The sequence below is a fragment of the Tamandua tetradactyla genome, chromosome 2, assembly GCF_023851605.1.
Source record: "Tamandua tetradactyla isolate mTamTet1 chromosome 2, mTamTet1.pri, whole genome shotgun sequence".
NCBI lineage: Eukaryota > Metazoa > Chordata > Mammalia > Pilosa > Myrmecophagidae > Tamandua > Tamandua tetradactyla.
Window position 1 is genome coordinate 136,136,630 of NC_135328.1, and position 17,648 is coordinate 136,154,277.

A 17,648-nucleotide genomic window follows, 5' to 3' on the forward strand; every position below is an offset into this window, starting at 1 on the left:
TATGCCAACAAACCAGACAACTTAAATGAAATGACTAAATTCCTGGAGACACGCAAACCATACAATGACTCAGGAAGAAATACAAGAGCTCAACACCAATCATTAGTAAAGAGAGTCAATCAGTCAACAAAAATTTTACTACAAAGAAAAGCCCAGAGCCAGATGGTTTCACAGGGGAATTTAATCAAACATTCCATAAGAAACTAACACTAATCCTGCTCTAACTTTTCCTTTAGAAAATGCTTATAACAAAACAGGGGCATAGACTGTAAACTTTTAGTGCAGACACATTAAGTCCGGTATGGTGATAATCATTTCTGGATTTTAAGAGGCTGTTTTATGTATAAAACCTGATATTAAAGATAAGAATGAAGTCGAACAGGTTGGGGTTAAAGTAACTCAGAACATAGGGGAAAGGAAGACAGTGTCTATGAACAACACATACTCTTTGAGACCATGTGTTTATTTGGTCTGGAATTGAAATTTTCTGTAGTGCATAACCTAATTCAACCTATCTGTATAGCTCATTTGAACAACTGAAACACAGGAAGCACAGAACTAGAAAAAGGTCCTTCAATCCTATATAGATTATTGTAATGCCTGGATACATCCTAGAGTATATTAAGCAGATAATTACAATGTATTGACAAAGTCCCCTGAGGTATGGGAGAAAGAACATAGAACTATTAAATCTTACCATCATGGAATCCCCTGATACTGTGTCAAACTTTAGGGACACCCAAATTGATAGTCCATGCCCTTGGTCATGAGGCTTACTCTTGTGAAGCTTATGTAGGTAGCACAGAAGCTTAGACTACCTATAGGCATGCCTTAGAGTTACTTCTGGAGGACTTCGTTTGCTGCTCAGATGTGACCTCAGCCTCTCTAAGCCCAACTCTGCAAATGAAATCATTGCCCACTCCCCTACATGGGACATAACATCCAGGGGTGAAAGTATCCCTGAAGATTGGGAGATGACATCCAGGGATGAATTCAGACCTGGCACCATAGGATCAACAATTCCATCCTGACCAAAAGGGGGAAAAGAAGTGTAATTAATAAAGCATCAGTGGCAGAGAGAGTTCAAACAGAGTCAAGAGGCTACTCTGGAGGTTTTTCTTATGCAAGCTTCAGTTAGACCTTACTACCTATCATAACCTGCCAATCCCCAACCAGAACCATTCCAGCCAATCCTAAAGAACACCTAGGGCAATATATAAGTTTCCACAAAGGTTCCATGCACTAGAGTAACTTCCCAGAAACCTACAACCTCCAGATAGGTCCTTGGTTCTGACACTTAGCGCAGTCTCTCCAGAACATTAGATAGTTCCATCTCCCTACCCCATATCAGTGATGGACCCTTCCAGTATGAAAAATTAAGAATTGCCATAGCCCAAACACCCCTAAAGTGAGGATGGAAAGATCAAAGTGATTGTGGAGTTATACAGAGAAGATAGGACTTCCTATGAATGCTAAAGCATTAAACTGATATCTCTTTTAGTCTCCAGTATCTTAGAGCAGCTAGAAGTAAAAAACTAAAATTGTGAAATTATAACCCATGTCCAACTCTGAAATATGTTCTACAACTAATTGTGGTGTTGTGCTTTGAAATTTATGGTTTTCTTGGGTCTATGCTATTTTTCACAAAAAAAGAAGAAAAAAAAGTCAACTGTGATGACAAAAAAAAATATTTAAGCCCTCTAGCCTCTTATATTCTGCAGCAGCTAGAAGAAAAAATATGAGAGGATCGTATGGTAGCCCATGACAAACTCTGGGATCTGTCCTGTAACTATTTGTTGAAGAGTGCATTGAAAACTATTGTTTTTTTATTTCTTTGCTTTGTATATATGCTATGCTATACAATAAAAAAAAATGTAAAACAATTATAGGAGACAAAGGACACTATGTACAAATAAAAGGAACAATTCAGCAAGAAGATATAACAATCACAAATAATTATGCACTGAACAAGAGAGACTGTTCCAAAATAATTGATGCAAACACTGACAACATGAACAGAGAAACAGACACCTCTACAATAACAGTTGGAGAATTCAATTTCCCATTCTCATCAGTGGATAGAACATTAAGACAGAGAATTAGTAAAGATACAGAGAATTTGAATAAATGAATCAGATTTAACTGACATTTATAGAACATTACACCACGCAACAGTAAGATACACCTTTTTCTCAAGTGCTCATAGATCATTCTCAAGGATAGACCATGTGCTAGGTCACAAAGCAAGTCTCAGTAAATTTAAAAAGATTGAAATCATACAAACACTCTCTCGAATCATAATGGAATGTAGTTGAAAATCAATAACAGGCAGAGAGCCAGAAAATTCACAATATATGTAGGCTAAATAACACATACTTAAACAACCAGTGGGTAAAGAAGAAATTACAAGGAAATCAGTAAATATCTCAAGGCAAATGAAATTTAAAGCACAACATATCAAAATGTATAGGATGTGGGCAGGCCATGGAAAACAGCAGACAGAGTTTTCGCCTACTATGCTGGAGACCCAGGTTCAATTCCTGATGCCTGCCCGTGCAAAAAAAATGTATGGAATATAGCTAAGACAGTGCTAAGAGGGAAACATATTGCTTTACATGCCTATATTAAAAAAGAAAAAAGCAAAAATTGAGGAATTAGCTGTTCACTTGGAAGAACTAGAGAGAAAGAACAGTAAACTAACCCCAAAGCAAGCAAAAGGAAAGAAATAATGAAGATTAGAGAAGAAATAAATGAAATTAAGAATATGAAAACAATTGAGAAAATCAACAAAACCAGACGTTAGTTCTTCGAGAAAATTAATAAAATTGATGGACACTTAGCTAGGCTGACAGAACAAAAAAGAGAGGATACAAATAAATAAAATCAGAAATGGAAGAGGAGACAACCACTGACCCTGCAGAAGTAAAGGAGGTAATAAGGCTACTATGAGCAACTAGATGCTAATAAGCTAGACAACACAGATGAAATGGACAACTCCCTAGAAAGGCATTGCTCTAGTTTGCTAGCTGTCGGAACGCAATATACCAAAAATGGAACGGCTTTTAAAAAGGGGAATTTATTTTAAGTTGCAAGTTTACAGTTCTAAAGTAGGGAAAATGTCCAAATTAAAGCATGTCTATAAAAATGTCCAAATTAAGGTACCAATAACAGGATGCCTTCACTCAAGAAAGGCTGATGAAGTTCAGGATTTCTCTGTCGAATGGAAAGGCACAAGGTGAACATTACAGCATCTGCTAGCTTTCTCTCCCACCTTCTTGTTTCATGAAGCTCTCCCAGAATAAATTTCCTTCTTCATCTCCAAAAAATCTCTGGCTGTGCAGGCTCTGTATTTCTCTCCAAAATGGTTCCCTCTTCAAGGGCTTCAGTAAGCAATCCCACCTTGAATGTGTGGAGACACAAGTCCATGGAAGCCATCTAATCAAAAACTATCAATAACTGTTCACATCTCGATGGGAACAATCAAAAAGCTGTCAGCCAACAATATGGAATGAAGATTAAAGGACAATGGCTTTTCTGGTGTCCACAAAAGATTTAAAGCAGCACAGGCATGAACAGCTGACATGGACTTGAGAACAGACGACCTCAACAAACCAATCTCAAGTAAAGAGATTGAATCAGTCATCAAAAAACTCCCAAACAAGAAAAATTCAGAATGAGATGGCTTCATATGTGAAGTCTATCAAGCATTCAAAAAAGAATTGGTGGATGAATTCAAGAAAGATGGCAGAATAGGTAGGATAAGTCAAATTCACCCCTCCTCCAAGGAACAGCTAGAGAAGGGATGGAAAGGCGACTGAGATGGAGATTCCAGTGTGTAAGCGATCCAGGAGGGACTTCTACACCACATAGGGAAGCCCTCGTTGCAAACGCTAAAGAACTGAGACGCAGAGAACCAGAGACCATCCAGCTGGTGTAAACAGCCTAATGCACGCCTTTCCAAATGGAAGACTGGAACCCTCCGGAGTTTACGGACAGGGAGACAGTAACTAGGAAGTAAGCCAAGCAGTGAATGTGCTACCCGCACCAGCACAGCCCCACAACCAAGCACTCACTCCACACCCTATGCACCTGAATGCCATCACCTGTTCCCCCTTCTCATGCTCCAAGTACCTCAGCCACACAACCCCTACCCGCGCGACTGCCCCACAACTCTCCTGCTCACGCACACCTGCCCCAGCCCAACACACCTCTCCTGCTCAAGTACAGGCTCACCACGTTCCTGCCAAGACCCACCTTTCCTTCCCTGCCCCCTGCAGGCAGTCGCCACTGCATAAAAGCTGCCAGCGCTTACCTTCATACCCAGGCTACACTCTCCCCCAGCCCATTTAGTCGCACAACCTCCACCCATATCCCCTGAGTTCTGCTCACATGTACATCAGTTTACAGTCCTCCCAGATTCGACTGAGTCCTCCCAGACTCAGTCCTCCCAGAGAGCCATCAGTCACTCTCCCCAGCTCTGGGCAAGTACTGACCTGCGCAGCTGAGCCACATCTTTCTTAAGCATCTTCACCCAGTTTTGGTATTAAAGTGATGTTAGCTTCATAAAATCAGTTAGGTAGTATTTCTTTTTCCTCAATTTTTTGGAAAAATTTGAGCAGGATTGGTGTTAGTTATTTTTTGGAATGTTTGATAAAATTCCCTTGTAAAGATAAGTCCTAAAATCTAGAGGGCCCAGACTCTCCAGCGCATCAGCTAGATCCATCTCCCTACCCCATATTACCGACAGACCCTTCCAACATGAAAAGCTAGAATGAGCACAGCCCAAATACCCCTAAAGAGTGGAAGAAAGATCAAAGATAATGATGGAGTTATACAGAGAAGGTAAGGTTTAACAAACAAGTATGAAGCTGAATCATTATATTGATAATTCTTTTTAATCTGAATAATTATATTGATAATTCTTTCAGTCGCCTGTAAATAGCTAGAAGTAAAAACCTAAAATTGTGGAATTGTAACCCATATCAAACTCCGAAATCTGTTCTACAACTAATAGTTGTGCTGTGTATGGAAATGTATTGCTTTTTTGTAAATATGTTTTTAAAAAGCTGATTGTGATAAGAAAAAAATATTTATTCCTTCTAGCCTCCAATGATCTGGAACAGCTGGAAGGAAAAATCTGACATGATATATGGAAGCCCAAGATAAACTCTGGGATCTGTGCTGTAACTACTTGTTGAAGAGTGCCTTGAAAACTATTGCTGTTTTGTTTCTTTGCTTTGTATATATGTTATATTATACAATAAAAATGTAAAAAAAGAATTAGTACCAATCCTGCTCAGATTCTTCAAAAAAAAATTGGAGAAGCGACAGCTACCTAACTCATTCTATAAAGGCAACATCACCCTAATAACAAAGCCAGGCAAAGATACTACCAGAAAAGAAAATTAAAGACCAATCTCTCTAATGAATATAGATGCAAAAATTCTCAACAAAATACTTGCAAACTGAATCCAGCAGCATATTAAAAGAATTATACACCATGACCAAGTAGGATTTATTCCAGGTATGCAAGGATGATTCAACATAAGAAAATCAAATAACGTAATATAGTTAATAAGTCAAAGCAGAAAAAAACACATGATCATCTCAATTGATGCAGAAAAGGGATATGATAAAATTCAACATCCCTTCTTGATGAAAACACTTCAAAGGATAGGAATAGAGGGGAACTTCCTCAACATGATAAAGGGAATTTATATAAAACCCACAGCTAACATCATCCTCAATGGGGAAAAACTGAAAGCTTTTCCTCTAGGATCAAGAACAAGACAAGGATGCCCACTGTCACCTATCAACATTGCACTCTAGCCAGAATAGTTAGACTAGAAATAAAAGGCATCCAATTGGATAGGAAATAAAATTCTGTTTGTAGATAATATGACACTGTAATGTTAAAAATCCTGAAAACTTCACAGCAAAGCTCCTAGAGCTCATAAATGAATACAGCAAAGTGGCAGGGTACAAGATCAATACCCAAAAAAACAGTTGTGTTTCTATATACTAGTGATGCGCAATTTAAGGAAATCAAGAAAAAAAATTCCATTTACAATAGCAACCAAAAAATCAAATGTTTACAAATAAAATTAAGGATACAAAAGACCCACACACAGAAAACTACAAGAAGTTGCTAAATAAAACATGGAAGACCTAAATAAATGGAAGGGCATACTGTGTTCATGGATTAGAAAACTAAATATAATTAAGATGTCAATTCTACCCAAATTGATTTATAGATTCAATGTAATACCAATTAAAATCCCGACAACCTACAGTGCAGAAAGAGAAAAACCAATAATCAAATTTATTTGGAAGGGCAGGGTGCCTCAAATAGCTAAAAATATCTTGAGAAAGAAAATGAAGTGGGAGGTCTCACACTATCTGACTTTAAAGCATATTACAAACCTACAGTGGTCAAAACTGGCATAAAGATAAGATATACTGACCAATGTAACCGAATTGAGTGTTCAGAAACAGACCTTCTCATGTATGTACAATTGATCTTTGATAATGTGGTCAAGCCAACACACTTCAGACAGAGTAGCCTCTTCAATAAATCATGCTTGGAGAACTGGATATCCATATGCAATAGAGTGAAAAAGGACCCATATCTCACAACCTATACAAAAGTTAACTCCAAATGGATAAAAACCCTAAATATTAGAGCTAAGGCCGTATAACTTTTAGAAGAAAATGGAGGGAAATATCCTACAAATCATGTAATAGAAGGCAATTTCCTAGACCCTATGCCCAAAACACAAGCATTGAAAAAAGAATTAGATAAATGAGAACTCCTCAAAATTAAACCTCAAAATTTTTTGAGCACCAAAGAACCTTGTCAAGAAAGTAAAAAGGCAGCCTACACAAAGGGGACAATATTTGGAAACCACATATCAGATATGAGTTTAGCATCCAGAATAAATAAAGAAATTCTTCAACTCATCGACAAAAAAAAACAAACAATGCAATTAAAAAACGGGCAAAAGACATGAAGAGACACTTCTCAGAATAGGAAATACAAATGGCTAAAAAGAACATGAAAAGATGCTCAACTTCACTGGCTATTAGGGAAATGCAAATCAAAACCACAATGAGATATCATCTCGCACCTACCAGAATGGTTATTATCAAAAACAAAAAAACAAAAAAACCAGAAACGACAAATGCTGGAGAGGAAGCAGAGAAAGAGGCACACTTATCCATTGTTGGTGGGAATGTAAAATGAAACACAATTTGGCCATTCTTCAGGAAGCTAAGTATAAAAGCAATATGATCCAGCAATCCCATTACTAGGAATATATTTAGAGGAACTAAAAGCAAAGACACAGACAGACATTTGCACACCGATGTTTATCGCAATATTATTTGCAATTGCCAAGAGATGGAAACAGTCCAAATGTCCAGCAATAGACAAGTGGCTAAACAAGCTGTGATAATATATATATATGATGGAATTTTATGCAGCTGTAAAATAGAATGAAGTCACGAAGCATGTAGTAACATGGATGAACCCTGAGGACATTATGCTGAATGAAATTAGACAAAAACAAAAGCAAAAATGCTGTATGGTGAAATATTGTATGAACTAACATTAATGAGTGAACTTTGAAATTCAAAGAGAACACAGGCCATCAGGAGAGAGAAAGATGGTAGAGATTGGGCATTTGGTGCTGAAGGAATACAGACTGTGCAACAGGACTGATTTTTACAAATACAGAAAAGGGTAACAAAATACTACCTGATTGTAGCACAATAATATAAGTACACTGAATGAAGCTGAATGTAAGTATGGTTGAAGGAGAAGGGCTGGGGGCACAGATGAAACCAGAAGGAAAGACAGAGGATAAAGACTGAGACAGTATAACAGGAATGCCTAGAGTGGACAATGATGGTGATTATATGTACAAATAAAAAACATTTTTGCATGAGGGAGAACAAATGAATGTCAGTACTGCAATGTGTTGAAAATTGTCTCAAAATATGTCTGCTTATATGACAGGGCTTGGGGAGCTTAGGGGCCTGTGAAGAATAAGTTAGACTGATAGACTTTCAAACTTTGAAATTTTAGTTAACATAAAATAGCTGCACTTCATCTTCCTGTGAAGAATTAAAGCCTTGAAGTCATTGTTATCCAACATCTTTCAAAAGTTTAATTCAGAGAAACAGTATTTGAAAACTGTTTGAGGAAGACCTCCTCCTTCTACTCCTCCAAAGAATATTTAATATCTACTTGAATTCTAACAAACTGTCAGAGCCAGCTGGTTCATAATCAGATGATATCACATCAGTTCCTTTCAAGCTGTATATACTGAATTGTACTTTCATGTATATAATAGTTCTGTGAAACAAGTCGCAGTATATAGGATAAGAATGTTCATTATATTAATGAACAGTTCATTATATTAATGAGTTCTCTTTATAAAGCCCTTAGAGAAACTTCGTCTTATGAACACTGTAAGTAGAATTGTAATATATCACATTCCCCTTTATATTTGCCTCAGTTTACATTGTAAGCATCTTAAAAGTATTTGTGTGCATATATGTGTGTGTGTGTGTATATGCATGTATGTATATATATTTCTTTGCATTTTACGCACCGGGAAAAGCTCTTGCTAATGCACAATACTAGTTGGCCGGTATATAAAAGCAGTTCCTACACTTTTTCCTGTGATGTAATTTGAAACAATTTCAAACAACTGTTATAATTTATAACAATTATAATAGAGGTTATAATTAAAGAATTACCTTTAAAATTGTACTTTTCACCTCTGAAATTGCTTTATCCCTGATATCCTGAAGCTGTTTAAATGCTTGGGTAGCTTGCTGTAACTGTTCTTCACAAAATTCATTCACAGAATATGTACGAGACCTATCCAGCTAATTAAATGATAGTAAAAGTTGAGTGTTGGAGACACAAAATTCATTTAAGAAAAAAATAGACAAAATATTTTGGTCATCTTTTTCATGTCATAAACAGTATATTTTATACTTTCTTCCTTACATATTTTGTCCTTTATATATGTCTTATATTGTTCAAATTTAAATATCCAGAGTTAAATCTAACTACTCTTGATAAAAAGGGAGAACTGTTTGAATCATAGCTAAGATAAACAAAGCATAAAAATTTAAACCTTGACATATCTTTGAAGTATTTATTAACCCAGGAAAATAATCACCAACCCCAGGAATTGCTCTTACCAAAGTCCTAACTATTTGCAAAACTTAAAATAGATACACTAACTGAAGTATAAAGAGACTAAAATAAAGTTAACCAAATAAACTAAATTCTGTTAAATTCTGTTAAACTGGATCTGTTCTGAATCCAGCAAGGAGAAATCACCACAGCTATGCTATTAAACTATTCTCTGGTAATACAGAAATCAAATGTTTCAACCATTCACATATATCTTATCATTCTTTCTTTTCAATATTTCTCTTATTTTTTTCTAAATTGTGTTCATTCTCTTACCAAAATAAATTTTCATCAGTAAGTATGCAGATATCTTTATTCCCAGTCACACTACAGCAATTTATAAATATATATTTCCAAAATGAAAAAAAGGTTGAGAAGTACTGCTTTAGTCATAAAATTCTGAATAAAGTCTTTTCCCCCCATCCTAGTCCCATATTTGATTACCAGGTCCTAGACTGTCTAGTAAAATATCTCAAAAATGTTTGTTCTTTTCTGCTCTTATGGCCAATTATCATAATTCAAATGCTTATTGCTTATACCTCATTATTCCATTATGCTAAATGATCTTAATATCACTCCTCATTCAAATTTTCCCACAAATTAATATCAGATTAATTTGCTTAAAATAACATATTCAGAAAATTTAAATAGTTATTCTTTAAGAAAGTACTCAAAATTTACTCTGCATAAGAAACATCTGAGGGACTTGTTAAAATTATAGATCACCAGCACTACTCACCATGGCCTTCCCTCAAAAGCGGTGGACCCAAAAATCTACACTCCTATTAAGCATTTAAAAATATTGTCCAATAGAACAAAATTCACTCTTGAACATGAAACATTATCAGAAGTGCCAACTGTGTCCTCAGCTTGTTCTGTGGCCTTGGATAAGTCACAATCTCTCTATTATTCAGTTTTGTCATTTCATAATGAAAATTGGGACAAAATGTTCCAATGTCTTTCTAATTCTAGAAAATCCAGGTCCTTAAAAACAGATGCTTTTCATCCCAGCACAGTATACTGATTGATATGTTCAGAAAATAGATGTCCCATTCATGAAACTAACTTCCGAACAATCCCATTTTACTTATTCATAACCTTGCTTCATTCATTCTACTTGCCTCCTGTGCTGGTTTGAAAGGATGTATGTCCCCTAGAAAAGCCATGTTTTAATCAAAATCCCATTTCATAAAGGCAGAATAATCCCTATTCAACACTGCATGTTTGAAACTGTAATCAGATCATCTCCCTGGAGATGTGATTTAATCAAGAGTGGTTGTTAAGCTGGATTAGGTAACAACATGTCTCCATACATTTGGGTGGGTCTTGATAAGTTTCTGGAGTCCTATAAAAGAGGAAACATTTTGGAAAATGAAAGTGATTCAGAGAGAGCAGAACAGAACGACATAGCCACGAGAAGCAGAGTCCACCAGCCTGCGACCTCTGGAGATGAAGAAGGAAAATGCCTCTCAGGTCGCTTCATGAAACAGGAAGCCAGGAGAAGAAGCTAGCAGATGACTCCATGTTCACCATGTGCCCTTTCAGATGAGAGAGGAACCCTGACCATGTTCACCATGTGCCTTTCCAGATGAGAGAGAAACCCTAATTGTGTTCACCGTGTGCCTTCTCACTTGAGAGAGAATCCTGAACTTCATCAGCCTTTTTGAACCAAGGTATCTTTCCCTGGATACCTTAGATTGGATATTTCTATAGACTTGTTTAATTGGGACATTTTATCGGCCTTAGAACTGTAAACTAGCAACTTATTAAATTCCCCTTTTTTTTTTTTTTTTTTTTTTTTTTTTTAAAGGAAAGACAGAGAGAAGGAAGGAAGGATAGAAGGAAGGAAGAGAGGAAGAAAGGGAAACATCTTTTAAACATTTTCTTGTTTTATTGTATTTTGTTTCTCCGTTTTCGTTACATGGGCTGGGGCCGGGAATCGAACCGAGGTCCTCCGGCATAGCAGGCAAGCACTTTGCCCGCTGAGCCACCGCGGCCCGCCTTAAATTCCCCTTTTGAAAGCCATTCTGTTTCTGGTATATTGCATTCTGGCAGCTAGCAAACTAGAACATCTCCTCACTGTCAATCCTCCTTAGTGTCTGCATCCTTGCTTATACATAGCTCTCCAGGCAGCACAACTGGCCTGACTCCAGGCTCAGTTCCGGATATGAATCTCTGCACTCAGCCAGTTTCAAACTCCCATTCCTACAAATTGTCCTTATACCAACCCCAAACCTAGCCCTAGAAGGTTCAGATCCTACCTATCCCTTACTCTGTTATTCTAGGGCTATTGAGCACCTACTATGTGTCAGTCACTACACTTATGTGTATTCTGAAAATAAGTTGTTGATTTATAAATTATGTATTAATCTTATTCCACATGTACAGTCAATACATTTAATTTTGGGGTGATCAAATTTATAACCTGTCCAGGCCCCCTTACTATCTCCCTAAATCAAGACGATTGTCAGTTTTACTTTTCAGAACCCTCAGACAATGGATAAATGAAACAAAAGAGTTTCAAGACCCAACCTAACTTTCAAAGCAAACATATATTTAATGCTGGCTCTTTCTACAACTTCTACTTCAGGATCCAGTTTTAACTCTGATGCTTTACACACATCTTTATTTTTATTTAACTGCTCTGTCTTCTCCTCCTTGGCTACCCAAATCCAGCTCACAGTATCCTCCTTTACGAAGCATGCCCCAACTTTCATTTTAAATAAGGCTAATCTTTGTTCCCTCTGAATATCTTTAGCACTGACTGTTTTACAAGTGTTGGCAGTAAATATTCTTTGCCTTATATTTTGCTAATTTGTTAGATAGAATGATTAGCAAAAACAGAGGGACTATCTCTATCCAGTTATCTCTTCCCACAAATGATACACAGATTAAAAGCAATGTCATATTTTTTGCTTTTATTCATCCCCTTTGCATAGCACTTTGCATATAATATATATCAATAATGATTTCTACATCATTTGAAATGATATGTTACTTCCTCCTGACGTTCTGAGGGAAAGCTGATATGATCTAAGCTCCTCAAGAAACAGTCTCATCAGGTCTTCTCTGTCACAGTGTTAGCATTACCATCCATTAGTATTTTAGGCTCAGACTTCAGGGGAGCTCTGAAGTCTCCTGTGCCTTCCCTCACCTGTTTAAGTTAATTGATATATATATAATCATTCAGTCATTCATAAAACAAGCTAATAACATAACTGCACAACCTATTACCTTTGACATTAAAATTATATTTTAAAATATTCCTCTTTGAAATGTCTCCTACTGAATTTAATCCTTTTGAAACATTAACAATCTCAATATAACTATGCAAAATATCCATCATCTATAGGGACTAGTTCATTCTTATTAATAATTTTTTTGTATTCATTCACTCAAAGACTATTGAGCACCTACTATGTGTCAGTCACTACACTTATGTGTATTCTGAAAATAAGTTGTTGATTTATAAATTATTTATTAATCTTATTCCACATGTACAGTCAACACATTTAATTTTGGGGTGATCAAATTTATAACCTGTCCAGGCCCCCTTACTATCTCCCTAAATCAAGACGATTGTCAGTTTTACTTTTCAGAACCCTCAGACAATGGATAAATGAAACAAAAGATGTTGAAATTCTGTTCAACAATATATTAAACACTTAAAATTTGATGGTCTATTAACTTAATATCTTCAAAACAACAATGCTATATCAATTAAATTAAATCATTCCATTAAGACGCTCAACCCTTCTAGAATCTTTGAACAGGAGGATTTATAAATTTAACCAAAAACCTAAGAGTTGCAACTTACCACATTTTTTGACATGCTATGCTGAAGGAAGAATTATTTGGTAACTATTCTTATGTAATAAGGACAAATTATTATTTATTAAAATATTACATATTTGAAGTTGTGAAAATAAAAGACATCTTAACAAACTTGGGTTAAATAAAAGGAAAAATTCTGGATAAGAAATGTTAGCTACTAAAATTGACTAACAAGGAAATTATGTTCTTCGGAGATATTTTACATTAGTCACGCAGAGGAATGGTTTACTTATGGATCTAGAGATTTGTAGTTCTTTGCTTCAGAACTCTTCCTAGTTTCTTTAGGAAATATGCTACCAGCTATAGTAGCATATTTCTACCTACCTTTACAAGACATATGCCTGATGGATTATCTTCACGTCCATTACCTTTCTTCAGATTAACTGCATCTTCACAAAGTCCTCTTATATAAAGCAAACATCCTTGAAATAACTCATCAGCCCAAAAAAGATGTTGGTATAAAAATGACCTGAAAGTTTAAAATTTTCACCAGATTTATCTCTCCTTTAAAATAAATGAAGTAGTATAATTACTTCATAACCTATATTTAAAATGTATTATACTTACTCCATTTTAAATAACATTTCTAAAGATTAATAAGAATTACTGGTTTTATTTGGCTGATGATGCTGTAGGCAAGGTTTTAAGTATTGGGTATGATAAGTAAGAATGAACTGAGAGGTAGAAATATGTTATAACGTTATTCTGCTATGCCACTGAATTTTAATAATTTTGAAATATCAGGCAGTGATACCTTAAGGATATTATAAAAACGACTCTCTCGATTTGTTTTTTTCCCCAATTATAGGAAAAATTAAATTGGTTAGGGAAGGGCCCAGCGATCATTTGGAGAATGTTTCTTAAATTCTCCCGCCATCTAAATCCAAAAACAGAAAAGATGGGCCTTTTTCTTCTCTCTGTCCCTTTCTACTGGTCTTCTGATGGTCACCAAGGTAAGACAAATCACAGCAAACATTACCAGAAAAAAAAGAACAGAACTAGAGGAGAAAAGGAAAGAGTGGAAGGAATATGGGTCCTTGAAAACTGGATCAAAGCAAAAAAACATCCAAGTACAATGGAGCCCTATTCCCTTCACTGATAGCTTCTGGAGTATTTGATTTTTTTTTTTCATTTTCTTATTGTCAAGTTCATGATATACAAAAATTATGATGTTCAGAAATAAGCTCTTCCATGTCTTTCCATTTTATAGATAAAAGCTTTATATACCCTGAAGTTACTGAAGCTTAAGATTCATGAGCCCTTCACTTTCATGGCCCCTTCCAAAGCTCTGCATTATTTATCTTGAAAAAGGCCTCCTCAAAGTATGTAAGTTTCACATAACATGGAACTACTTCTGGGTATAGAAGAATTTGTTCCTTGACACTCTAAATATCTGCTACAGGGAAGAAATGAGATCATTCAAAAGATAAGTGGTTCATCTTTGGAAGAGAAACTTTACAAAAAGCAAACCTAATCTCGGTATTTATTAACAATGGTGTGACAAAATTCAGGCAGTAATAAATTCACATTACTTAACACTGTTTAAAGTTTTTGTAGAATAATTTATTCAATTTTGGTTTGCAAATTTTAATGCAGATATATAGAAACCGGGCAGGGTAAACTAAAAAATAATTACAAGTGTAATTGATAACCATGGTAATATAAGACAACCCCTGGGAAAGTTGCCCCCATAGAATCAACTAATAATAGGACAAATCCCACCTGCTTAGAGCACCAGAGGATGATAAAAACTGGAGAAGGACTCCATAAACGCTGAATTGAATTAAAAAAAAATCCTTAGGATCAGGTAGAAGATTTCCATCTTGGACCCACCATCCTAATCCCTCCCCCTCACTTGGTCCCACACAGCTTGGAAGTCTTGCAGAGGCAGCATGGCCAGATCTTTTCTGTTGCAGATACAGACTATAGAGCTACTCACAGCACTGAATTAGAACTCTATAACTATCCAGGAAAGTGACTCAGGTCCTCAGAGACCCAGGGCAGAGCACAAGCAGTTGACAAATGCTGCATACAAAAGAACCCCCAGGGGAAAAAAAAAGGGAGAGAGACTACAGCAGAACTTTTGGTAAGAGGTGCACACACTCAATCCGGTCTCTGCTGAACCGCATAAATGCAAGATGGAACATTCTGGATTGATCTACTTTTCTGGACTGACACTATCTGGGTCTTCAGGGCAGAATACAAAGAAGAAACAGGAGGTGAAAAAAAGCCTCACAAAATTAAAGGGGGGAAAAACTGAACTGCTGGAAGACAGGATGGGTCCCAGAACTTAAAAGTGGAAGGAAAAGGGCATACCAAGAAAGGGAGAGATTTTAAACAAATCATAGGAGCTAGAAAGAAAATTCTGAAGAAAAACAAAAAGCCACAAAACAACACAACAGATCAAGATTCCCAGAGGAAAGGAAGCTTTGTTCTAGAGGTAAAAAACTGCACAAATAGTGCAATCTTAAAAACTGAAGAACATATCCAGGGCAAGAATCAGATGAAGAGAACTGCTGAGAAACTTTGATCAGTTATTGAACTTATTTTAATCTGTGGTGGACCCCAGAAAAGCTATGTCCTTTAATCTTCATTCAATATTGCTGGGTGAGAGCATTTTGATTATTCCCATGGAGATGTGACCCACCCAATTGTGGGTGGTAACTTTTGATTAGATGATTTCCATGGAGGTGCGTCTCCACCTATTAAAGGTGGAGTTGCTTACTGGAATCCTTTAAAAGAGGAAATATTTTGGAGACGGTACCTTTTTTTGGAGAGCCATGATAAAGCCAGTAGACAACACCATGTTTGCCATGGGCGCTTCCAGCTGAGAGAGAAACTCTGAACTTCACTGGCCTTCTTGAACCAAGGTATCTTTATCTGGATGCCTTTGATTCGACATTTCTATAGACCTGTTTTAACTGGGACATTTTCTCGGCCTTAGAACTGCAAACTAGCAACTTATTAAATTCCCCTTTTACAGCCATTCTGTTTTTGGTATTTTGCATTCTGGCAGCTAGCAAACTAGAACAGTTATATATATGAGGAAGAATATATGAGGAAATAATGCCAAAAAATTTCCCAAATCTTATAAAAGACATAAATATACATGTCCAAGAAGCTCAAAATACTAGTAATGATTAAGTTCATGTGTCAACACGGCCAGGATTTGGTGTCCAGTCATTTGGTCAAGCATGCACTACCCTGATCGTTACTGTGAGGATATTTTGTAGACTTAAATCACCAGTAAATTGATTATATCCATGGCTGATTACATCTACAGTCAATAGAGGAGATTGCCTTCAACACTGAGAAGTGTAATCCAACCTACTGAAGGTTTTAAAAGAAGTGATTATTTCAGCAGTTACAAAAGAGATTTTCCATCTCTATTTCAGCTAGCCACTTTCTCCTGGGGAATTCACTGAAAACCTCCATTGAAGTTTCCAGCTTGCAGCCTGCACTACAGAATTTAGACTTGCCCATTCCCAAAAAGAGTTAACATTTCTACTCAAATGCTTACAAAAAATTAAAGAAAAATGAAAACTACCTAACTCATCCTATGGAGTTAAAATCATAAAGATACTTACAAGAAAGGAAAACTACAGGCCAATATCCCTAATGAATATAGATACAAAAATTCTCAACAAAATACTTACAAATCGAAGCCAATGGCACATTAAAAGAATTATACAACACAACCAATTGGGATATATTCCAGGCATGTAAGGGTGGTTCAAAACAAGAAAATCAAATCACACGATCATCTCAATGGCCAATGAAAAGGCATTAGACAAAATTCAGCATCCTTTTCTGATAAAACACTTCAAAAGGTAGGAATCAAAGGAAACTTCCTCAATATGATAAAGGCCATTTTTGAAAAACCTACAGCCAGCATCATACTCAATAGTGAGAGACTGAAAGCCTTCCTCTTAAAATTAGGAACAAAACAAGGGTGCTCACTGCCACCACTGTTATTCAACATTGTACTAGAAATTCTAGCTAGAGCAATTTAGTCTAAGATTAAAAGACATCCAAATCAAAAAGGATTTTGCATGTGGCATGACCCTATATTTGGAAAATCCCAAGAAATCTACAACAAAACTACTTGAGCAAATTTCACAATGTGCTGGGATACAAGACTAATGTGTAAAAATCAGTAATGTTTCTATGTGCTAGACATGACCTAAATTGAGGAGCAATTAAGAAAAAAATTCCATTCAATAGCAACTAAAAGAATTAAGTATCTAGGAATAAACTTAGCCAAGGATGTAAAGAACCAATACACAGAAAACTACAAACATTGCTAAAAGAAATCAAAAACCTAAATAGGTAGAAATACATTCCATGTTCATAAGTAGGAAGGCTGAAAATCATTAAGATGTCAAGTTCTACCCAAATTGATCTACAGATTCAACATAATACCAATCAAAATTCTAGCAACCTACTTTGCAGACTTGGAAAAGATAGTTATCACACTTATTTGGAAGGGAAATGGGCCTTAAATAATCAAAAACATCAAAAAAAAAGAACAAAGTGGGGGGACTTACACTTCCTGACTTTAAAGCTTATTATAAAGCCACAGTGGTCAAAACAGCATGGTATG

The 17,648-nt window shown here is 36.1% G+C and overlaps 1 protein-coding gene across 1 annotated transcript in view; it reads right to left on the reverse strand.

Moving 5' to 3' along the window:
- Positions 1–17,648, reverse strand: part of DNAH14 (dynein axonemal heavy chain 14) — a gene marked incomplete at its 5' end in the record, with an annotated part of 509,245 nt that overhangs the window by 427,176 nt on the left and 64,421 nt on the right. Inside the window, 2 exons of the mRNA XM_077129892.1 lie at positions 8,764–8,895; positions 13,370–13,514. Of these exons, the coding sequence (XP_076986007.1) occupies positions 8,764–8,895; positions 13,370–13,514 (277 nt within the window). The remainder of the gene's footprint in view (positions 1–8,763; positions 8,896–13,369; positions 13,515–17,648) is intronic.